The 24,814-nt window shown below is 44.5% G+C and overlaps 1 protein-coding gene across 2 annotated transcripts in view; it reads right to left on the reverse strand.

The window, feature by feature from the left end:
* Positions 1 to 24,814, reverse strand: part of LOC137379781 (synaptotagmin-10-like) — a 96,740-nt gene that overhangs the window by 55,039 nt on the left and 16,887 nt on the right. For both annotated transcript variants that reach the window (XM_068051149.1, XM_068051150.1), the window contains exon 2: positions 5,999 to 6,371. In XM_068051149.1, coding sequence (XP_067907250.1) covers positions 5,999 to 6,371 — 373 coding nt within the window. The remainder of the gene's footprint in view (positions 1 to 5,998; positions 6,372 to 24,814) is intronic.

The raw sequence follows: 24,814 nt of genomic DNA on the forward strand, positions 1-24,814 counted from the left end.
GATGACAGGTGAAATTGTGAGACTAGCTAAAAGGAAAAAGGAAGCATACATAAGGTGTAGGCGGCTGATGAAAGACGAAGCTTTGAAAGAATATCGGGAATGTAGGACCAATCTGAAACGAGGAATTAAGAGGGCTAAAAGGGGTCATGAAATATCTTTAGCAAACAGGGTTAAGGAAAATCCCAAAGCCTTTTATTCATATATAAGGAGAAAGAGGGTAACTAGAGAAAGGATTGGCCCACTAAAGGACAAAGGAGGAATGTTATGCTTGGACTCAGAGAAAATGGGTGAGATTCTAAACGAGTACTTTGCATCGGTATTCACCGAGGAGAGGGACATGACGGATGTTGAGGTTAGGAACAGATGTTTGATTACTCTAGGTCAAGTCGGCATAAGGAGGGAGGAAGTGTTGGGTATTCTAAAGGGCATTAAGGTGGACAAGTCCCCAGGTCCGGATGGGATCTATCCCAGGTTACTGAGGGAAGCGAGAGAGGAAATAGCTGGGGCCTTAACAGATATCTTTGCAGCATCCTTAAACACGGGTGAGGTCCCGGAGGACTGGAGAATTGCTAATGTTGTCCCCTTGTTTAAGAAGGGTAGCAGGGATAATCCAGGTAATTATAGACCGGTGAGCCTGACGTCAGTGGTAGGGAAGCTGCTGGAGAAGATACTGAGGAATAGGATCTATTCCCATTTGGAAGAAAATGGGCTCATCAGTGATAGGCAACATGGTTTTGTGCAGGGAAGGTCATGTCTTACCAACATAATAGAATTCTTTGAGGAAGTGACAAAGTTGATTGATGAGGGAAGGGCTGTCGATGTCATATACATGGACTTCAGTAAGGCGTTTGATAAGGTTCCCCATGGCAGGCTGATGGAGAAAGTGAAGGCGCTTGGGGTCCAAGGTGTACTAGCTAGATGGATAAAGAACTGGCTGGGCAACAGGAGACAGAGAGTAGCAGTAGAGGGGAGTTTCTCAAAATGGAGACGTGTGACCAGTGGTGTTCCACAGGGATCCGTGCTGGGACCACTGTTGTTTGTGATATACATTAATGATTTGGAGGAAAGTATAGGTGGACTGATTAGCAAGTTTGCAGACGACACTAAGATTGGTGGAGTAGCAGATAGTGAAGGGGACTGTCAGAGAATACAGCAGAATATAGATAGATTAGAGAGTTGGGCAGAGAAATGGCAGATGGAGTTCAATCAGGGCAAGTGCGAGGTGATGCATTTTGGAAGATCCAATTCAAGAGTGAACTATACAGTAAATGGAAAAGTCCTGGGGAAAATTGATGTCCAGAGAGATTTGGGTGTTCAGGTCCACTGTTCCCTGAAGGTGGCAACGCAGGTAAATAGAGTGGTCAAGAAGGCATACGGCATGCTTTCCTTCATCGGACGGGGCATTGAGTACAAGAGTTGGCAGGTCATGTTACAGTTGTATAGGACTTTGGTTCGGCCACATTTGGAATACTGCGTACAGTTCTGGTCGCCACATTATCAAAAGGATGTGGATGCTTTGGAGAGGGTGCAGAGGAGGTTCACCAGGATGTTGCCTGGTATGGAGGGCACTAGCTATGAAGAGAGGTTGAGTAGATTAGGATTATTTTCATTAGAAAGACGGAGGTTGAGGGGGGACCTGATTGAGGTGTACAAAATCATGAGAGGTATAGACAGGGTGGACAGCAAGAGGCTTTTTCCCAGAGTGGGGGTTTCAATTACTAGAGGACACGAGTTCAAAGTGAAAGGGGAAATGTTTAGGGGGGATATGCGTGGAAAGTTCTTTACGCAGAGGGTGGTGGGCACCTGGAACGCGTTGCCAGCGGACGTGGTAGACGCGGGCACGATGGAGTCTTTTAAGATGTATCTAGACAGATACATGAATGGGCAGGAAGAAAAGAAATACAGAACCTTAGAAAATAGGCGACATGTTTAGAGAGAGGATCTGGATCGGCGCAGGCTTGGAGGGCCGAAGGGCCTGTTCCTGTGCTGTAATTATCTTTGTTCTTTGTTCTATCTTTGACACTACCCTGAGGAACTCCTGCAGTGATGTCCTGGGTTGAGGTGAATGGCCTCCAACAACCACAATCATCTTCCTTGGTGCTAGTTATGACTCCAACCAGTGGAGAGTTCGCCCCCTGATTCCCATTAACTTCAGTTTTGCTAGGGTTCCCTGATGCCACACTCAATCAAATGCTGCCTTGATGTCAAGGGCAATCACTATCACTTCACCGCTAGACTTCAGCTTTTTAGTCCATGTTTGAACCAAGGCTGTAATGAGGTCAGGAGCTGAGTGGCCCTGGCGGAACCCAAACGTAGCGTCACTGAGCAGGTTATTGCTAAGCAAGTAAAAAACAAGAAATGCTGGAACCACTCAGCAGGTCTGGCAGCATCTGTGGAAAGAGAAGCAGAGTTAACGTTTCGGGTCACTGACCCTTCTTCGGAACTCCGGGGTTCCAAAGAAGGGTCACTGACCCGAAACGTTAACTCTGCTTCTCTTTCCACAGATGCTGCCAGACCTGCTGAGTGGTTCCAGCATTTCTTGTTTTTATTTCAGATTTCCAGCATCCGCAGTATTTTGCTTTTATTGTAAGCAAGTGCCGCTTGATAGCAGTGTCAACAACACTCTCCATCACTTTGCTGATGATTGAGGGTAGACTGATGGGGTGGTAATTTGCTAGTTTGGATTTGTCCTGCTTTTTGTGGACAGGATATACCTGGGCAATTTTCCACTTTGTCAGGTAGATGTCAGTGGTGTAGCTGTACTGGAATAGCTTGGCTAGAGAGGCAGCTAATTCTGGAGCAAAAGTCTTCAGTACTACAGCCCAGATGTTGCCAGGGCCAATAGTCTTTGCAATATCCAGTACGTTCAACTGTCTCTTGCTATCACACCAGTGAATTGAATTGGCTGAAGACTGACATCTGTGATGCTGGGACCTCAGAAGGAGGCCGAGATGGATCATCCACTCGGGCGCTTCCGTTTGAAGATGCTACAGCCCTGTTTTTGGCACTGACGTGCTGGGCTCCCCCATCATTGAGGATGGGGATGTTTGTGGGGCCTCCGGTTAGTTGTTTACTTGTCCACCACTAGTCACGACTGGATGCGGCAGGACTGCAGAACTTTAATCTGATCCATTGGATGTGGGATCACTTAGCTCTGTCTAGTGCATGCTGCTTTTGCTGTTTAGCACACATGTAGTCCTGTGTTGTTGCTTCACCAGATAGGCACCTCATTATTAGGTATGTCTGGTGCTGTTCCTGACATGCCCTCCTGCACTCTTCATTGAACCAGGGTTGGTCCCCCAGCTTGATGGTAATGGTAGAGTGAGGGATATGCCAGGCCATGAGGTTACAGAATCCAATTCTGCTGCTGCTCATGATCCACAGCACCTCATGGACGCCCAGTTTTGAGCTGCTAGACCTGTTCTAAACCCATTTAGCACAGTGGTAGTGCCACACAACATGATGCTGGGTATCCTCAGTGTGAAGACAGGACTTTGTCTCTACAAGGACTGTGCGGTGGTCATTCCTATCGATACTGTCATAGACAGATGCATCTGTGACAGGTCAATCAGTGAAGACAAAGTGAAGTGGGTTTTCTCTCTTGCAGGTGTTCTTACTGCCCGCTGCAGGCCCAGTCTGCCAGATATATCCTTCAGGACTCATCCAACTGAGTTATTAGTGGTGCTACCATGTCATCTTGGTGATGGACATTGAGGAACCCCACCCAGAGTACATTCTGTGCCCTTGCTACCTACAGAGCATCTTCCAACTGATATTCAGCATGGAAGAACACTGATTCATCGGGCAATAGGTGGTAATCAGCAGGAGGTTTCCTTGCCCATGTTTGACCTGATGCCATGAGACTTCATGGGGTCTGGAGTCAATGTTGAGGACATTGAGCCACTCCCTCTCGACTGTATAACACTGTGCTGCCACCTCTGGTGAGTCTGACTTGACAGCGGGCCATGACATACTCAGGGATGGTGATGGAGAAGTCTGGGACATTGGCTGTAAGGTATGATTCAGTGAGCATGACTATGTCAGGCTGTTGCTTGACTAGTCTGTGCGACTGCTCTCCCAATTTTAGCATGTCCACAGTGAGAAGGACTTTGCAAGTCAACTGCTTTGTCGTTCCTGGTGCCTAGCTCGATGCCAGATAGTCCATCCTGTTGTATTCTTAATTCGACTTTTCTGTAGCGGTTTGATACAACTGAGTGGCTTGCTGGGTCACTTCAGAGTAAAGCCACATTGCTGTGGGTCTGGAGTCACGTGTAGGACAGACCGGGTAAGGATGGCAGATTTCTTCCCCTGAAGGGCATTAGTGAACCAGGTGAGCTTTTACGACGATCGATGACATTTTCATGATTATCATTACTGAGACTAGCTTTTTAATTCCAGATTTATTAATTAATTGCATTTAAATTCCTCCAGCTGCTGTGGTGGGATTTGAACTCACAACTCAGAAGCATTAGCCCAGGCCACTGCATTACTAATTCAGTAACATTACTATTATGCTACCGTTCTCCTTCTTGCCTACATTACAGTCTTCCCTCACTTTCATATGATCCATCTCCGACTCTTCCTTTTCCTTCCTCGACTTATTTATCTCCATTTCTGGGGATTGGTTGTCAACCAGTATCCACTCTCAGCCCACTGACTCCCACAGCGACCTTGACTACACCTCCTCACACCCTGCTTCCTATAAGGAGTCCATTCCATTCTCCCAGTTTCTCCGTCTCCATTGCATCTGTTCTGAAGATGCAACCTTGCATACCAATGCTTATATGTCTTCCTTCTTCTTCAACCAAGAATTCCACCCCTGCCCACCATGGATGAAAGGGCCTCAACTGTGTCCATTCCATTTCCCACATTACTGCTCTCACCCCTTCCCCTCCCTCCCAGAAACATCAGAGGGTTCCCCCTGTCCTCACCTTCCACCCCACCAGCCTTCATAATCAGAGGATCATCTTCCACCATTTCCACCACCTTCAGTGTGATGCCACCACCAAACACATCTTCTCTTTCCCTTTCAGCATTCCGAAGGGATCATTCCCTCTGCAACACCCTGGTCCGCTCTTCAATTACCCCCAACACCCCTTCCCCTTCTCACAACACCCAAGCGCAGGAGATGCAACAACTGCCCTTTTGCCTCCTCTCTTCTCACTGTCCAGAGCCCCAAACACTCCTCCCAGGTTAAACAGCAATTTGTTTGTATTTCTTTCAATTTAATGTGCAGTATTCACTGCTCACAATGCTGTCTCCTCTACACTGGGGAGACCAAACGCAGATTGGGTGACCATTTTATGGAACACGTCCGTTCAGTCTACAAGCATAACCCCGAGTTTCTGGTCGCCTGTTATTTTAATTCTCTGCCCCACTCCCACTGTGCCCTGGGCCTCCTACACCATTTTAATGAAGCTCGAAGAAAGAAAGATCGAGGATGTGGAGCAGTACCTCAACTTTCGATTAGGCATTTTACAGCCTTCCAGACACAACATTGACTTCAACAATTTCAGATCATAAACTCTGCCCCCATTTTCTCAGACACCTGTTGGTGATGATTCAGCTTTATCCCCCATTTACACCTTCTCCAGCTCATCTTTTGTTTCTTTACTTGTCCCATTATCATTTCCTTTTGCCTTGCATCATCATCCCTCTTGTCATTTAATCTCTCCTGCCTTCCACCAATCACAGACCTTCCCCTGTGTTTTTTCCACCCTGCACCAGTTCCCACCCTCCTGAACCCCCTGCTTTCCCTGCCTCTGTCCTGGCTTAAAATGTGCTGCATTTCTCACTTTTACCAGTTCTGGCCAAAGGCCACTGACCTGAACCGTTAACTCTGTTTCTCTCTTCACAAATGCTGCCGGACATTCGGAGTATTTCCAACATTCTCTGTGTTGATTTCTCTGACCACTCATCCAGTAACGTAGCCACCACACCAACATACCCCTCCTTGCGACCCCAAAACAAAAGCAATCATGGCTGGGCTGGAACTAACCTGGAGGAGGATGTAGGCTCCGTGGTCTGGCGTTGCACACGCGTGTGTTTGAGTAGATGCTCCTTAAGAGCAGCTTGGACCTCGGCGGGTATGTCGGGAGAGGTCTGGCTGATCTTCATGGCGGTTGTCAGTAGCGTGACGGAGTTTTTTCCATTCTCTTTAATCTCCTTAATTTCCTTCTTCTCTGGCGTTTCCACAGCCTCTGGGGCATCATTATCAGTCGATGTTTGCTGAGGGACGTTATTTGCATTAGAGGTGAGATCTTTATTCCTCCAGTATGGCCAGCACAGCTTCCAAAACACAAACAGAGACACTACCAACAGGGCAAGCCCACAGAAACTGACAACTACAGCAAGCAGACTGACTGAAATGTCTACAAGCAAGTAGAAAGTAGGAGTAAAGCAAAGAGCACGACAGACAAACAGGGAGGAGAGAAAACAGGAAAAGATGTGAGAAAGGAGCTGGTCTCAGAATTCATGTCCAAACATTATTACAATACACACCCAACACTAGGCAAAATGATGAGCAACCTTTTGAGAGAGAGGAGTGTTTGCTTGGCATCAATTGGAATATAAAGAAAGGAAGTGGTTGAAATATTGGGCCAGAGATTCGGGCGCACCTATTTTTGGGGCCTAGCGGTGAGGGCATCCTCTCCACCTGAGCAACAGGCCCAAGGCCTCCCAGGTATTGGGCCTAGTTATAATGCAGCAACGAAGCCTCTACGTTCGCTGGGGAAAGTCGGAGTTCCATGACCGCCCCTGTGGCCCCAAGGTAAGTGGGCCCCAGGGCCAGGGTCAAGATCAGGTTGGAGGTCGTGTTGGGATCAGTGGGGTCAAGGATCAAGGATCATGGGGTCAAATCGGGAGTTGGCAGAGGAGGTGCGGGGGAGGAGGTGGAGGCTGGGAGGGAGCAAAGCGGAGAATCGTGGGGTGAGGAGGCTGGGGCTATGGAGAGGGAGGGTTTTTCCAAGAGAGGGGTGAGGGAGGATCAAAAGGAGGCCGAGGTGGGAGGGGGGAGGGAAGGTGCGGGCGATCAGGGGCTCAAGGTCAGGAGAGGCAGCAATCAGCAGTGAGGTTAAATGTGGGTTCGGGGGAAACAGCCCTGGCTCCACATTCAGGTAAGTAAATGTGAAAATTACATTGTAAGTGGCAGGTAATCCCTGGAGCAAACGAGAATGATGATGCTGTCTCGGGACAAACCAATCCTGGAAGGGGTGACTCACAGAGCTACTGTACCATTTTATTAATGGCTTCTTCAGATGTGGGTAAATAACACCTTTATTTACTCTTTCCCAATATGGTGGGCACCACACTTCCAAATGGAAGTGCCCAAACATTTCTTGCCCATCATCTTCAAAGGCCAGTTAGCACCTGACAGACTGGCAATGTGTGGCCACATTTATAGTCCAATATTTTGCAATATTGGCATCACAACCACTTGATGTGTTTGCATGAAATTCCTTTCACCAGTATTTAACTGAGGCATGATTTCATTCGAATGCCTCACAGCATCACCTCAATTGTCCGTAAATAAGGGCAAATTTTCAAACACTGCTGCAGTCAATAAATTGGGGGATGAATCTGGGGTTACGCTCTATTTTCCCAATCCTGCAATCCTTGCTCCCATCGAGGGAAACTGCGTGCCCAGAACTTACCCAGCAATCTTTATAATGCAAGACTTTTTCTGGAATTTCCCCTCAGCTACTTCCCAGGACACAATGGAGCCACTAAGCCCATGGTATAACAAGACAGCATTGTATTTGGTAAGAGAAGCAAAAGTGACATGAGGAAAAACTTTTTCACGCAGCGAGTGGTTAAGGTCTGGAATGCGCTGCCTGACAACGTGGTGGAGGCAGGTTCAATTGAAGCATTCAAAAGAGAATTAGCCAGTTATATGAAAAGGAAGAATGTGCAGGGTTATGAAGAGAAGGCAGGGCAATGGAACTGAGGGAATTGCTCTTGCAGAGAGGCAGTGTGGACACGATGGGCTGAATGGCCTCCTTCTGCACTGTAATGATTCTGTGATTCTAGTCACTGTTATGTAGGAAGCAGGCACCGGCCAATTTGCGCACAGCAAGCTCCCACCAACCAGATAATGACCCAATTTTTAAATCGCTCCACCATTGGCAGCCATGCCATCAGCTGTATGAGCCCCAAGTGCTGGAATTCCTACCCTAAACCTCTCCACTTCTCTCTGTTGTAATCTGTTTTAGTGATGTTGGTTGGAGGATAAATATTGGCCAGAACACCAGGGAGAACTCCCCTGCTCTTCTTCGAAATAGTGGCCATGGGATCTTTTACATTTACCTGACAGAGCTGATGTGACCTTGCTTTAACATCTCATCTGAAAGGTACCACACAACCAACCAGTAGAATTTGAAAGGAACCAAAATTGTCACTCAAAGCACACAAAGAAATTTAATTTCTCTGGTAACTGATTGGCTGGTTTTGTGGTAATTACTGATTCCTGAATCCCTTACCTGTCTTGTGAAATTGGGATAACTGTATAAATCAGCATGGTTAACGGAATGGCTTGTGGTTATTTAGGTCTTAGAGCAGAAGAGATTCACCAGAATCATAGCAGGGCTTAAAGGATTAAATTATGAGGACCAGTTTATTTTTTCATTTAGAGATGGGCGGCACAGTGGCACAGTGGTTAGCACCGCAGCCTCACAGCTCTAACAATCTGGGTTCAATTCTGGGTACTGCCTGTGTGGAGTTTGCAAGTTCTCCCTGTGTCTGTGTGGGTTTTCGCCGGGTGCTCCGGTTTCCTCCCACCACCAAAAGACTTGCAGGTTGATAGGTAAATTGGCCATTATAAATTGCCTCTAGTATAGGTAGGTGGTAGGAGAATATAGGGACAGGTGGGGATGTGATAGGAATATGGGATTAGTGTAAGATTAGTATAATGGGTGGTTGATGGTCGGCGCGGACTCGGTGGGCCGAAGGGCCTGTTTCAGTGCTGTATCTCTAAATAAAAAAAATAAATAGATACAGCACTGAAACAGGCCCTTCAGCCCACCGAGTCTGTGCTGACCATCAACCCCCCATTTATACTAATCCTACATTAATCCCATATTCCAACCACATCCCCTCAATTCCCCTACCACCTACCTACACTAGGGGCAATTTACAATGGCCAATTTACCTATCAACCTGCAAGTCTTTGGCTTTGGGAGGAAACTGGAGCACCCGGAGAAAACCCACGCAGACACAGGTAGAACTTGCAAACTCCACACAGGCAGTATCCAGAATTGAACCCAGATTGTTAGAGCTGTGAGGCTGAGGTGCTAACCACTGCGCCACTGTGCCACCCAAGTTGTATAAACTTGGTTTATATTCCCTTGACTTTAGAAAATTGATGGGTAATATCAAGGGGTTTAAACCAATGAAGGGATTAGATAGGGTAGACAGATAGAAACAATTACTAGCCACTGAGCCAGGGCTGACAACATGAAGAGTGCTTGAGAAGGGACTCGCTGAAAAAATATGAAGCTTGAGTGTAACGAATATTTATCACTTGAGTTTTATGAGGGTAACATAGTTTAAGTTTTGAATCAGTTTTTGACAGTACATTTGTATTTCTGTAGCACCTGTAATGTAGTACATAAGAACATAAGAAATAGGAGCCAGAGTAGGCCATTTGGCCCCTCAAGCCTGCCCTGCCATTCAATAAGATCATAGCTGATCTGCCCCAGACCTCAATTCCTCTTTCGTGTCAGCTCCTCATAGTCCTCACCTCCGATATTTCAAAAATCTATTTACCTCCTCTTTAAATACTTTCAGTGATCTAGCCTCCACAACTCTCTGGGGTAGAGAATTCCAGACATTCACTAACCTCAGAGAAAAAATTCCTTTGCACCTCAGTTTTAAATGAGTGTCCCCTTATTCTGTAACTATGTCCCCTAGTTAGAGATTCCCCCACTAGTGGAAACATCTCAACATCTACCCTGTCAAGCCCCCTCAGAATCTTGTACGTTTCAATACCATCACTCCTCATTCTTCTAAACTCCAATGAATAAAGGCCTAACCTGTTTAGCCGTTCTTGATAAGACAACCTCTTCATCCCAGGAATCAGCCTAGTAAACCTTTTCTGAACTGCCTCCAATGCCAGTATATCCTCTCTTAAATACAGGGGCCAAAACCGTACACAGTATTCCAGGTGCGGCCTCACCAACACCCTGTACATTTGTAACAAGAATTCTCTATTTTTAAACTCCAAACCCCAAGCAATAAAGGCCAAAATTCCATTTGCCTTCTTAATTATTTGCTGCACCTGCATGCTAACTTTTTGTGTTTCATGCACAAGAACACCCAGATCCCTCTGTGCTGCACTTTTTTGAAGTCTCTCTCTATTTAAATAATAGTTTGCCTTTTGATTCTTCCTACCAAAGTGCATGACCTCACGCTTTCCTACATTAAACTCCATCTGCCAAGTTTCTGCCCACTCACTCAACCTATCTATATCCCCTTGCAGATTCCTTATGTCCTCATCACAACATGCCCTCCCACCTCTTTTTGTATCTTCAACAAATTTGGATATGTTACACGCTGCCCCTCCTCCAAGTCATTAATATAGATAATAAATAATTGAGGCCCTAGGACTGATCCTTGTGGCACTCCACTAGTTACGTCTTTCCAACCTGAAAAAAGACCCATTAATCCTGACTCTCTGTCTTCTGTGAGTTAACCAATCCTCAATCCAGGCGGATACATTACCCCAATACCATGAACTCCTATCTTGTACAGTAAGAGTCATAGGAACACAGGAGCAGGAGCAGGTCATTCAGCCCATTGAGCCTGCTCCACTATTCAACTTGATCATGGCTGATCATCTATCTACCTTTACGCCACTTTCCATGCTATCCCCATATCCCTTGATGTCTTAGTATCCAGATATCTATCGATTTCTGTCTTGAACATGCTCAATGATTGAGCTTCCACAGCCCTCTGGGGTAGAGAATTCCAAAGATTCACCACCCTCTGAATGAAGAAATTCCTTCTCATCTCAGTCCTACCCCTTATACGGAGACTATGTCCCCCAGTCCTAGACTCACCAGCCAGGGGAAACATCCTGTCTACATCTACCCTGTCTCGCCCTGCAAGAATTTTGCAAGTTTCAATGAGACCACCTCTCATTCTTCGAAATTCTAGAGAATACATGCCCAGTTTCCTCAATCCCTCCTAAAACAAACCGCCATCCAAGGGCGGGATTATCTGTAGTTCCCCATTTTCCCTCTCCCCCCTTTCTTAAATAGTGGGATTGCATTTTCTACTTTCCAGTCCTTTCCAGAATCTATAGAATTTTGAAAGATAATCATCCACTATCTCTACAGCCACCTCCTTCAACATTCTGGGATGTAGCTCACCTGGTCCAGAGGATTTATCAACCTTCAATCCTGTTAATTTTTCAAGTATTACCTCTTTATTAATACTAATTTCTTTCAGTTCCTCATTTTTGCAAGTCCCTTGATTCCCTAGTATTTCTGAGAGATTTTCTGTATCTTTCTCTGAAGACAGACACAAAGTAATTGTTTAGTTTCTCTGCCATTTCCCTATTCTCCATTATAAATTCTCCTGTCTCTGCCTGCAATGGACCCACATTTGTCCTTGTAAATCGTTTCCTTTTCACATACCTAAAGAAGCTTTGGCAGTCTGCTTTATGTTTCTCAGTAGCTTGTATTCATATTCTCTTTTCAATTTCTTTATCAGTTGATTGGTCATCCTTTGTTGAATTCTAAATTGCTCCCAATCCTCAGGTTTACCAGTTTTTCTGGTGCTCTTATAAGCCATTTCCTTTGATCTAATGCAATCTTTAACTTCTTTTGTTAACCATGGTTGATTCATCTCTCCTGTTGGATTTGTGTGTCTTAGAGGAATGTATATTTGTTGTAGACCATGTAATACTTGTTTAAATACTAGTCTGTCTACTGTCAAATCTTTTAGCGTATTTTCCCAATCCACCATAGCCAACTTGCCCCTCATACCTTCATAGTTTCCTTTGTTCAGATTTAAGACCCTAGTTTCAGAATGAACTATATCATTTTCAAACTTAATATAAAATTCTATTATATAATGGTCACTATTTCCCAAAGGCTCCTTTACAGCAAGGTTATTAATTAGCCCTTTCTCATTACATAATACTAAACCTAAACTAGCCCAATCCCTAGTTGGTTCTTCAACATACTACTCCAGAAATTCATCCTCCACAGCATTAGTGCTGATTAGGTTTACCTAGTCTATATGTAAATTGAAGTCACCCATTATTACTGTATTACCCGTGTTACATGCACCTCTAATTTCCTGATTTATACCGTGCCCAACATTACTACGACTGTTTGGTGGTCTATAAACAACTCCCCCCAATGTTTGCTGCCCCTTACTGTTTCTTAGCTCCACCCAAATTGGTGCTTTCAGGGTGAGGATGGGGGTGATGGGGGAGATAGCGACAACCCTTGGTCTATTGCACAGTCCATTTTACAACCAAAGGGCGCAGGCAGATGCCCAAGATTCTCCCCTAGTGATTTAGCACCTTGTGAATAGGGCGAGCATCAGATATTGTTCAGCTGTGGGAAAAGAGGCAAAGGAGGTAACTAAAGGCATGATCAGCGGGATAGAGCTGAACTTTGTCCCAGGACATGCAAAAATCAAAACATGTTGGGCAAAGTTGAAATTTTGCTGGTGTGGAAATGTTCAATTGTAAATATAAAATGGCACTTGAGTTTCTTTTAGGAGTCATACCATGCCAGATTTTTCCAAGGATATTCATGCTTGAGCAACTTATATTGATCTTACACCAAGATCTCACGACATGCAAATATCCACAACCATTTGCGCTATGCCCGACTTACACCCACCAAAACCCTACTTAACTCATTAACATAGCTCTGCCCTTGCATCAAAAGACCAGAGAATGTGAACCTCCTTCATTTAACGTCAGTTCTGAATGGGTGTAATTTTAATCCCCAAATACTTTTACTGTTTCTGGTGTTTTATAGTGAATATTTTAGCAAAAATGTACAGGGTTACGGGGGCTTTGGGTGTGGTGGCGGGGTTGTGGTACCTAGCTTTGGATTGGTCTTGCAAAGACCTGGCACATGCGTGATGGGCCAAATGGCCTCCTCTGTGCCATAAACATTTTGGTTCTATGGAACTCATCACTTTAAGGCTGCAGCTGAAACATTTGAAGACAGTTTGTATCTGTTACATTGTGTGGAATTTACACGAGTTAGATGTACCATTTCTTCTACAGCGTTACACATAGAAAATTAGATGATACTCTGTTTAATAATGATAAAAGTATTGTACCATGTACCATATAACATTGTAAGGCTCTAGTTAAGAGAAGGTAATTGGTCCATTAGCCCACCCTTTCAAACCTCCCACCAGTTTCCTTACTCTGATTCTGAACTAAGATCCTGTACTGACAGGAATCCATCCAGTGTTTGTTTTAAACATGCTGTTCCAACCCTTTCACTTAAAATCACTGTTTTATTGCCCTCCGAAGTACCATAAAAATGTTCTCACTGAGACGTCTTCACTGCTTTCCTTCTTCAGCCTCTGCTGATGACTTCTCATCCTTGGTGATTTCAACCTCCATCTCAACTCACCATGTTCTCTCTCCTCAGAGTTCACTGCCCTATTATCCTGCCTGCATCTCTTCCTGCAGGTAAATGCCCCAACCCATACTGAAGGCCATCACCTTGAACTTGCCATCTCACATGGTCTTGCTGGTCCCATGGTATCAATCACAGATAAAGCCATCGCTGATCACTTCCTTGTACCACTCTCCACCCACATCCCCCTTCCAGGCCCCAACCCAACCTCATTCTATATCCTTCCCTGGAAAAACTATCCCTCAATTCACTTACAACTGCAATTTCAAAATCTCAACTATCTCGCCTTTGGCCCTCCGTGTGCCACAGCATTTCTGCAGCAACTGATTTGCTCAACTGCACCCTCACCTCCACCTCCGATGCCCCAGCCCCTCTCTCAACCTGGCTGTACCCCTGGTATGGCCCTCATCTCCACTCTCCGGAACTTCATGTTTGAATCTCTCCAACCAGGTTTCCACCCCTGACACAGTACCGAAACAGCTCTCAAAGTCTCAAATGACATCCTATGCGACTGCAACAAAGGTAAACTTTCCCTCCTCGTCCTGTCTGCAGCCTTTGATGCAGTTGACCACGCCATCCTCCTCCAACTCCTCTCCACTGTCGTCCAGCTGGGTGGGACTGTTCTCATCTGCTCCCATTCTTATCTATTTAATTGTAGCCAGGCAATCACTTGCAGTGACTTATCTTCCTGCTCCCACACTGTTACCTCTGGTGCCCCTCAAGGATCTGTCTTTAGTCTCCTATTTCTTATCTGCACGCTGCCCCTCAGTGACATCATCTGAATGCGCAGTGTTAGTTTTTGCATGTAAACGACCAACACCCAGCTCTACCTCACCACCACTTCTCTTGATTCCTCTACTGTCGCTAAATTATCAGTTCGTATAGAGGTAGATAAATTCTAGACTAATAAGGGAGTCAAAGGGTGTCGGGTGGTAGGTGAGAAAGTGGAGCTGAGGCCACAATTAGATCAGCCATGATGTTATTAAACGGCAGAGCAGGCGCGAAGGGCCGAATGACCTACTCCTGCTCCTAATTCGTATGTTAGCACTTCTTATCCAAAACCCTGTACTGGATGAGCAGACATTTCCTCCAATTATATATTGGGATGACTGAAACCATTGTTTTCAGTCCCTGCTCCAAACTCTGTTCCCTAGCTATCAACTACATTCCTCTCCCTGCCAACAGTCTGATCACAACCTTGGTGTCATATTTGACCCCAAGATGAGCTTCCAACCTCATATTCGTGCCATCACTAAGACCACCAATTTTCACCACCGTAACATCACCCAACTTCACCCCTGTCTCAGCTGATCTGCTGCTGAAACCCTCATTCATGCCTTCGTTACCTCTGGACTTGACTATTCCAATGCACTCCTGGCTGGTCTCCCACATTCTACCCTCTGTAAACTTGAGATCATCCAAACCACTGCTGCCTGTGTCCTAACTCGCACCGTCCCATTTCCCCTATCACCCCTGTGCTCGCTGGTTTGCATTGACTCCTGGTGAAACACTGTCTTGATTTTAAAATTCTCATCTTTTTCTTCAAATTCCTCCATGGCCTCACCCCTCCCTATCTCAGTAATCTTCTCCAGCCCCACAACCCTCCAAGATATCTCCTCTCTTCTAATATTGGCCTCTTGAGCATCCCTGATTTTAATCACTCCACCACTGGCAGCCATGCTTTCAGCTGCCTGGGTCCCAAGCTCTGGAATTCCCTCCCGACACCTCTCCATCTCACTTTCCTCCTTTAAGACACTCCTTAAAACCTATCTCTTTGACCAAGCTTTTGGTCATCTGGCCTAATATCTCCTTATGTGGCCTGGTGTCATACCTTTTTTATAATGCTCCTGTGAAGCACCTTGGGATCTATAAGTCTTTGTTGCTGCAATTCTAAATTCCACCAGCCCGATTAATGATCTGCTCCAAACTCTGACTGAAAATTCTTGTCTAAATTTCCTGTTTTCTTCCAATTCCCTCCTTAATATTAAACTTGCCCTCCAATCCCTGTGTCCAGCATTAGAACTTACCTGGAGCAAGCTCCATACCCATGATAATCTTAAATCCTCACTCATTCATCCCCTCGCCGGAGATTAAAGTCTCAGGGTAGACAATTTTCCTCAGCCCTCTAACTTTGGAATCAGCCTTCTCACCTCCTCTAGTCTTCCTCCAATAATTCTGCATCCTTCCCATAACACAGATCAAAATTGGACACAGTACTCTCGGAGTGGCCTCACTAAAGCCACATACAGATTCAACCTCCTTTCACATAAAACTCACTCTCTCCCTGTGTACATCCCAACATTTTATGTGCTTTCCAAACTGCTTACCAAAATTGATCCAATGGTTTGAACAATCCACTTACCTAAGCCCCCAGATCTCTGCGACCTCAAGCACATCACCACATGACATGCCCTCCACATTCTTCACTCTTCTACCTTATCTTAACACTTTAACCTTATTTGTAGTGAACTACATCTGCTACCTCTCTGCCCAGTGACCTATCCTGTCTGGGTCATTTGGATTATCGCAAATTATTTAAAAAAAAAATAATAATTCCTGGGATGTGGGCAAGATTGGCATTTATTGCCCATCCCTAGTTGCCCTTGAGAAGGTCATGGTACGAGTATCTTGCTAGGCCACTTCGGAGAGGGTTTTAAGAGTCAACCACATTGGTAAGAGAGTGTTTTTGGTAGGAAATAGGTGGAAACATTTAGCAGATCAGGAAGCATCTGAGGAAAGAGGCAGGTCAGTTCAATGTTTCATGTTGATGATCCTCCAGCAATATTTTGCTTTTGGTTTTGTTTCTGTCTCTAAATTAAACCATTTGTCTGTTGCCTCTAGTCCAGGGAAAGCTATTTATTCGTTAATGCAACAGATGCCTAGCAGAACATAAAATTCTCACGGTAACGAAGATTTTACAAGCTGGTGCAAGGCTCTGCTCTGGGACTGCATGTCGGAATTTGGGTGTGGGGAGCAGTACCTTTGGCCTCCACTCTGCCTTATTTTCCAATCATTAATCTCCGCCAGTGACCAAGGAGAAAATCAATATAAAACCATAGCAATCAAAACCATTCAATTAATCTTCAATTTGACCTGGAGGTTGACTGTTAAGTTTCGTGCACTGGGCAATCTTTCTGCCTGCACATTGAAGTCAATGATACGTTACTCTCCTTCATTATGGCTCCTTCACTTCCAGTCTTGCTGGGATAACGCTCCTTAATTGTTGGTTTCTTTTCTGTTGCACACACTGCCCATTACAAGCATCCGGAGTTCAGTCGATTGGTAGGGAAGGACAGGATATAGAATACAGGAGAACTATATCAGAATGGTCCTTATTCCCTTCTGTTCTCTTCACGGTTTGTGGTTTCGACATTGGGTTCGGTCACCTTTAAGCTTTAAGTTTGTTCGTTGACTGAGGTCTGTGGAAAGTTATTTACAGATAATTTACAGATTCCCAGCAACCCAAAGAGAGGGTGGCTTAGACAATCTACACTACAGTCTTATAACATCAACTTGCACTTCTGCAGAATGTGGCTCCTGTTTGAACCGTGGATTAGTTGCATTTGAGTCAAAATCCGCTTCAGCTAATTGAGCACATGAACCAGGCTGCAGTACTGAGGGAGTGCTGCATCATCTGAGATGCCGTCTTTCGGATGAGACGTTAAACTAAAGCCCCGTCTGCCCTCGCAGGTGGGCATTAAGGATCCTATGGCACTATTTGAATATCAGCAGGAAAGTTCGCCCTTGTATCCTGGGCCAATATTTATCCCTCACCCAACATACTAAAATAGATTATCAGGTCATTTATCACATTGCTGTTTGTGGGAGCTTGCTGTGCACAAATTGGCTGCTGCGTTTCCTGCATTTACAACAGTGACTACACTTCAAAGAATTTCATTGGCTGAAGTGCTTTGGAGCAGCCTGAGGTCATAAGAGGCACGATAGAAATAAAAGTCTTTCTTTATAATATGAATGTGTTTGTGTAATAAATTTACAATGAAATTCAATAAGTAAGTAATACAATATTCAAATTAATTTCTGGCTTATGTGAACTGCTCTTATCAAAATAGTTATTGCGATAAATATTGCGTTTCGCACAGCAGGATAAATATGATCAGTAGCCGCAACGATACTGACTAAAGTAGTGAGGTTAAATTATTAGCTTGGCAAAATTTAACAGCAGCACTAGAAGTAGCAAAAATGATTGCATTAAGCACCATCACTTAAGCCGCGATCACTTAGGCAGCATGGGTTACAGGACCTTGCAGTTTGATTCCACAAACCAGCAAAAATAGGCAACCTTATGAGTGGTGTAAAATGCGGCTTAAACTCCAACCAACTCTACATTCAGTAGTGTTCATTTAACATGCCAATGAGCATAAAAGCAAGGAAGTGACGATGACATTGCTAAGGGTTTGGCTACAGCTGGTGCACAGTCCCAGACATCCAGATATGGGGAAGGATAATAGAACCATGGGAAAAGGGGCAATGACAACACTAGGAATGAGAGATTAAAGTTATATAGAAAGGCTCAAAATCATGGAATCACAGAACAGTATCATACAGAAGGAGGCCATTCAGCCCATCAAGTCTGTGCTGCTCTTTCGAAGTCCCACTTGCCTCCTCTTTCCCCATATCTCTGCAATTTTTTCTCCTTCAAGTATTTGAATATTTTAGAAAAAATAAAGGAGGCTCAATAGTGGTTTTCAAAATGGGTAAATGATGAAAGATTGTGTCCATTGGTTGCTGAATCAGTAACAGAGGCACAGGACTGAGAATTCTCATGTTAGGACTGAAGGGGAAGTGCGAAGAAATGCTTTCACGCAGAGTGTTATCAGAATTACATAGAATGTACAGAATACAAACAGGCTGTTTGGTCCAACTGCTCCGTGCTGGTGTTTATGCTCCACACAAGCCTCCTCCCATCCTGCATCATCATATCCTACTCATATATCATATTCAGTATATCCTTCTAACCCTTTCTCCCTCATGTGCTTAACTAGATTCCCCTTAAATGCATCTATGCTGTTCACCTCAAATACTCCTGTGGTAGCGAGTTCTACATCATCATCATCACTTTTTTTGTAAAGATGTTTCTCCTGAATTCCCCATTGGATTTATTAGTGACAATCTTATATTTATGACCCCTAGTTTTGGACTCCCCTATAAGTAGAAATATTTTCTCTACGTCTACCCTAGCAAACCCCTTCATAATCTTAGAGAGCTCAATCAGGTCACCACTCAGTCTTCTCTTTTCTAAAGACAGTCCTAGCCTGTTCAATCTTTCCTGATCGTTATAACCTTTCAGTTCTGGTATCATCTTTGTAAATCTTTTTTGTACCTTCTCCAGGGCCTCGATACCAATTTTATACCTTGGAGAGCAGAACTATACACAGTAATCCAAGTGTGTCCGTAAGGAGGATAAGAAACCTTAAGACCTTAAGGTCTGATAGGCAATAAATGTTGGGTTTGCCAGCGATGCCCACATCCCATGAATGAATTTTTTAAAACCCTTCATATTCTTCCTACTAAAATGCACCACCTCACACTTACCTATACTGAAATTCATTTACCAATTGCTGCCTATTCTGCCGGTTTATTAATGTTTTCCTGCATTTGGTTGCAGTCTTCCGCTGTATTAATTACTCCTCCCAATTTGGTATCGGCCACAAATTTTGAAATTGTACTGCCAATTCCCGAATCATTTATGTAAATGGTGAACAGTGGTCTTAGCACTGATCCCTGTGGAACACCACTTCCTACCATTTGTCAGTTTGAGTTACTACCTTTAACCCCTACTCTGTTTTGTAGCTAGCTTGCTGTCCATTCTGCTGCTTGTCCCCTGACTCCATTTGCTCTGACCTTAATCATGAATGTATGTAGTGCCTTATCAAATATCTTTTGGAAATCCAAATATATTACGTCTACTTCTTTGGGCCTCCTTATCTCGAGAGACAATGGATACGCGCCTGGAGGTGGTCAGTGGTTTGTGAAGCAGCGCCTGGAGTGGCTATAAAGGCCAATTCTGGAGTGACAGGCTCTTCCACAGGTGCTGCAGAGAAATTTGTTTGTTGGGGCTGTTGCACAGTTGGCTCTCCCCTTGCGCCTCTGTCTTTTTTCCTGCCAACTACTAAGTCTCTTCGTCTACTACATTATCCTTATCCACCCTTTATGACCCTTTATGATACTTCTTCAGAGAATTCAATAAAGTTGGTCAAGCATGATCTTCCCTTTCGAAATTCCTGCAGACTCTATTATATTTTCAATTTCTCAATGTTTTTTCTATTTTATCTTTGAGTCAGGGTTCTACTTTCTTTCCGACCACTGATGTTAAACTAATTGGTCTATAGTTCCCTGGACTTGTTCTATCTCCCTTTTTAAATACAGGAATCACATTAGCTGTCTGCCAGACTTCAGCACTATTCTCTTTTCTAATGAAATATATCACTATTACACACACACATATATATATAATGTGTGTGTGTGTAATAGTGCCTCTGCTATCTCTTCCCTAACTTATTTTAATATGTGTGGGTGCAATCAACATGGGCCATGGATTTTATCCTCTTAAGTTTGGTTAATTAATCAATTATCTCCCCCTCCCCTCAACCTTGCTATCTTAAATGCCTTTATATCTTTTTTGATCTGTTCTAATGTCATGCTCACCTTTTTAGTCTCAAGTGGTAAATACTGAAAAATACAGTAAAGTAACTAATCAATAATTCTGCTGCAGTAATGATGCTGTCATTCATTACCTGTGAGTTTAGCTTTTGCTTCCCTTGGTGGTGTTAACCCTATCCTGATTTTTCTTTCGTTATTCATGTTTCAATCGAGTACTTTACTATTTTTATATTCCTCAATAATTTAATGTTGTAGTTCTTCTTTACTATTTTTTTTTTAAACTTCTTTCCCAACCACTTTGTATCCCTTTTATCATCCTCTCTTTTATCATCTATGTACTTAGTGTGTCCCTTTTCCTTCAGTTTCAATTTTACACTTATCTCTTTATTCATCCAGGTTGTTTCATTTTTGGTTAGTTTGTTCTTGTTTTTTAGCGGAATATGTTTCTCATGCACTCTATTGGTCACTGTTTTAAATGTTTCCCACTACTGTTCTATTTTTGCCCATGTTTTGTTTTCCAGTTTACCTTTCCTAGTTACATTGTCATCCCCTCAAAATTAGCCATTTTCTAATCTATTATTTTGTTTTTTGGCTTACTTATGTCTTTCTTAATCTTACCTTGTGATTGCTGTTGCCTAAATGTTCCCTTACATTTACTTCTGTGACCTGCTTTACCACAAGGGGCTAGTGAAGCAGAGACTAAAAAAGGGATGGCATAGCAGTATTTATGCTATTGTACTAATAATCCAAAGGCCAAGATGACAAACTCCATTCCCTTGCCACCGATTCCTGTCCCTGACCACTGTCTGGGTCTGAACCAAACATTGTGCAACTTTGCTGTTATACTTGACACTCAGCTGAGCTTCCAAACTCTCATCCGATCCATGACCAAGACCGCCAACTTACACCTCCATGACTTCACTGTCCCAGTCCCAGCCTTGCCGTTGATTGATACGCTGGTGACTAGCAATACGTGGTGATGTCAGCTGATAGCAGCACCAACATATTGCTCTCCTGGAGAAATGGCAACAGCAGAAATATCGGCCACAGAGATGAGTTGCTGAATTCTGTGGAACTAGTGGGAGAGCCTGCCTCTCTCATATTGGCTTAATAGACATGAGTACAATTGCCAAGATTGATTCTCTTTCCAACTTGCTTTCACTTGCTGGGGGGCCAGAGTCCAAAACTAGGGGTCATAAACATAAGATCGTCACTAATAAATACAATAAGGAGTTCAGAAGAAACTTCTTTACCCAGAGACTGGTGAGAATGTGGAACTTGCTATGACACGCCAATCTTGTTGCCTGCCTAAACGAACACCTTCTGCACTTCCGGGGCCCCTATCTCTCTATTCCCTTCCTATTCATATATTTGTCAAGATGTCTCTTAAACGTCGCTATCGTATCTGCTTCCACCACCTCCCCTGGCAGCAAGTTCCAGGCACTCACCACCCTCTGTGTAAAAAACTTGCCTCTCACATCCCCTCTAAACTTTGCCCCTCGCACCTTAAACCTATTTCCCCTAGTAACTGACTCTTCCACCCTGGGAAAAAGCTTCTGACTATCCACTCTGTCCATGCCGCTCATAACTTTGTCAACCTCTATCACGTCGCCCCTCCACCTCCTCGTTCCAGTGAAAACAATCCGAGTTTTTCCAACCTCTCCTCATAGCTAATGCCCTCCAGACCAGGCAACATCCTGGTAAACCTCCTCTGTACCCTCTCCAAAGCCTCCACATCCTTCTGGTAGTGTGGCGACCAGAATTGCACACAATATTCTAAGTGTGGCCTAACTAAAGTTCTGTACAGCTGCAGCATGACTTGCCAATTTTTATATTCTATGCCCCGACCAATGAAGGCAAGCATGCCGTATGCCTTCTTGACTACCTTATCCACCTGTGTTGCCACTTTCAGTGAACATCAACGCAAGCTCGAGGAACAGCATCTCATCTACCGATTAGGCACACTACAGCCTGCCGGACTGAACATTGAGTTCAATAATTTCAGAGCATGACAGCCCCCCACTTTACTTTCATTTTTAGTCATTTTTTCTTCCTTCCTTTTTTTTTTTACATTCCTTTTTACATTTTTTACAATCTTTTTTTGCATTTATTTCATTTCATCTTAGTTTGTTCAGTTTGCTTACCCACTGTTTTTTTCAGGTTGTTTTTCTTCAGGTTTGCACTTGCTGCTGTTCAATATTCGGTATATTCACACCTAATCTGTACTAATGCTTTGTCTTTCAACACACCATTAACATATTGTTTGCCTTTGCTCCATGACCTTTTGGTCAGCTATGTGGCCTGGTCCAATCTGCACCTTCTCCTTTGTTATCTCTTGCCCAACCCCCACCTCACTTATTTATAATCTGTGACTTTTCTAATATTTGTCAGTTCCGAAGAAGGGTCACTGACCCGAAACGTTAACTCTGCTTCTCTTTCCACAGATGCTGCCAGACCTGCTGAGTGAATCCAGCATTTCTTGTTTTTGTTTCAGATTTCCAGCATCCGCAGTATTTTGCTTTTATTATATTGCCACTTTCAGTGACCTGTGGACCTGTACGCCCAGATCTCTCTGCCTGTCAATACTCCTAAGGGTTCTGCCATTTACTGTATATCTCCCACCTGCATTAGACCTTCCAAAATGCATTACCTCACATTTGTCCGGATTAAACTCCATCTGCCATTTCTCCACCCAAGTCTCCAACCGATCTATATCCTGCTGTATCCTCTGACAATCCTCATCATTATCCGCAACTCCACCAACCTTTGTGTCGTCCGCAAACTTACTAATCAGACCAGCTACATTTTCCTCCAAATCATTTATATATACTACAAACAGCAAAGGTCCCAGCACTGATCCCTGCGGAACACCACTAGTCACATCCCTCCATTCAGAAAAACACCCATCCACTGATACCCTCTGTCTTCTATGACAGAGCCAGTTCTGTATCCATCTTGCCGGCTCACCTCTGATCCCGTGTGACTTCACCTTTTGTACCAGTCTGCCATGAGGGACCTTGTCAAAGGCTTTACTGAAGTCTATATAGACAACATCCACTGCCCTTCCTTCATCAATCATCTTAGAAGCATATGTTGATGGGTGAGATGAAGAGGGGTGGGAGGAGGCTCGTATGGAGCAGAAACATCAGCATAGACTTGTTGGGCCAAATGGCCTGTTCCTGTGCTGCAAATCCATTTTTCTTCTTTGGCCTCCTTGTTTCGAGAGACAATGGGTAAGCGCCTGGAGGTGGTCAGTGATTTGTGAAGCAGCTCCTGGAGTGGCTATAAAGGCCAATTCTAGAGTGACAGACTCTTCCACAGGTGCTGCAGATAAAATTGGTTGTCGGGGCTGTTGCACAGTTGTCTCTCTCCTTGCACTTCCGTCTTTTTTCCTGCCGACTGCTCAGTCTCTTCAACTCGCCACACTTTAGCCCCGCCTTTATGGCTGCCCGCCAGCTCTGGCAATCACTAGCAACCGACTCCGACTTGTGATCAATGTCACAGGGCTTCATGTCGCGTTTGCAGACGTCTTTAAAGCGGAGACATGGACGGCCGGTGGGTCTGATACCGGTGACGAGCTCGCTGTACAATGTGTCCTTGGGGATCCTGCCATCTTCCATGCGGCTCACATGGCCAAGCCATCTCAAGCGCCGCTGACTCAGTAGGGTTTATATGCTGGAGATGTTGGCGCCTCGAGGACTTCTGCATTGGGGATACAGTCCTGCCACCTGATGCCAAGGATTCTCCGGAGACAGTGAAGATGGAATGAATTGAGACGTCGCTCTTGACTGACATACGTTGTCCAGGCCTCACTGCAGAGGACACAGGCTTGATACACTCGGATTTTTGTGTTCCGTGTCAGTGTGCCATTTTCCCCCACTCTCTTGGCCAGTCTGGACATAGCAGTGGAAGCCTTTCCCATGCGCTTGTTGATTTCTGCATCTAAAGACAGGTTACTGGTGATAGTTGAGCCTAGGTAGGTGAACTCTTGAACCACTTCCAGAGCGTGGTTGCCGATATTGATGGATGGAGCATTTCTGACGTCCTGTCCCATGATGTTCATTTTCTTGAGGTTGATGGTTCGGCCAAATTCGTTGCAGGCAGCTGCAAACCTGTCGATGAGACTCTGCAGACACTCTTCAGTGTGGGATGTTAATGCAACATCGTCAGCAAAGAGGAGTTCCCTGATGAGGACTTTCCGTGCTTTCGTCTTCGCTCTAAGACGGGCAAGGTTAAACAACTTGCCACCTGATCTTGTGTGGAGGAAAATTCCTTCGTCTCAAGACTTGAACGCATGTGAGAGCAGCAGTGAGAAGAAGATCCCAAACAGTGTAGGTGCAAGAACACAGCCCTGTTTCACGCCACTCAGGATAGGAAAGGGGTCTGATGAGGCACCGCTATGCTGAATTGTGCCTTTCATATTGTCATGGAATGAGGTGATGATACTTAGTAGCTTTGGTGGACATGCGATCTTTTCTATTAGTCTGAAAAGACTACGTCTGCTGACGAGGTCAAAGGCTTTGGTGAGATCTATGAAAGCAATGTAGAGGGGCATCTGTTGTTCACGGCATTTCTCCTGT

This window comes from Heterodontus francisci, chromosome 18 (assembly GCF_036365525.1).
Source record: "Heterodontus francisci isolate sHetFra1 chromosome 18, sHetFra1.hap1, whole genome shotgun sequence".
Classification (NCBI taxonomy): domain Eukaryota; kingdom Metazoa; phylum Chordata; class Chondrichthyes; order Heterodontiformes; family Heterodontidae; genus Heterodontus; species Heterodontus francisci.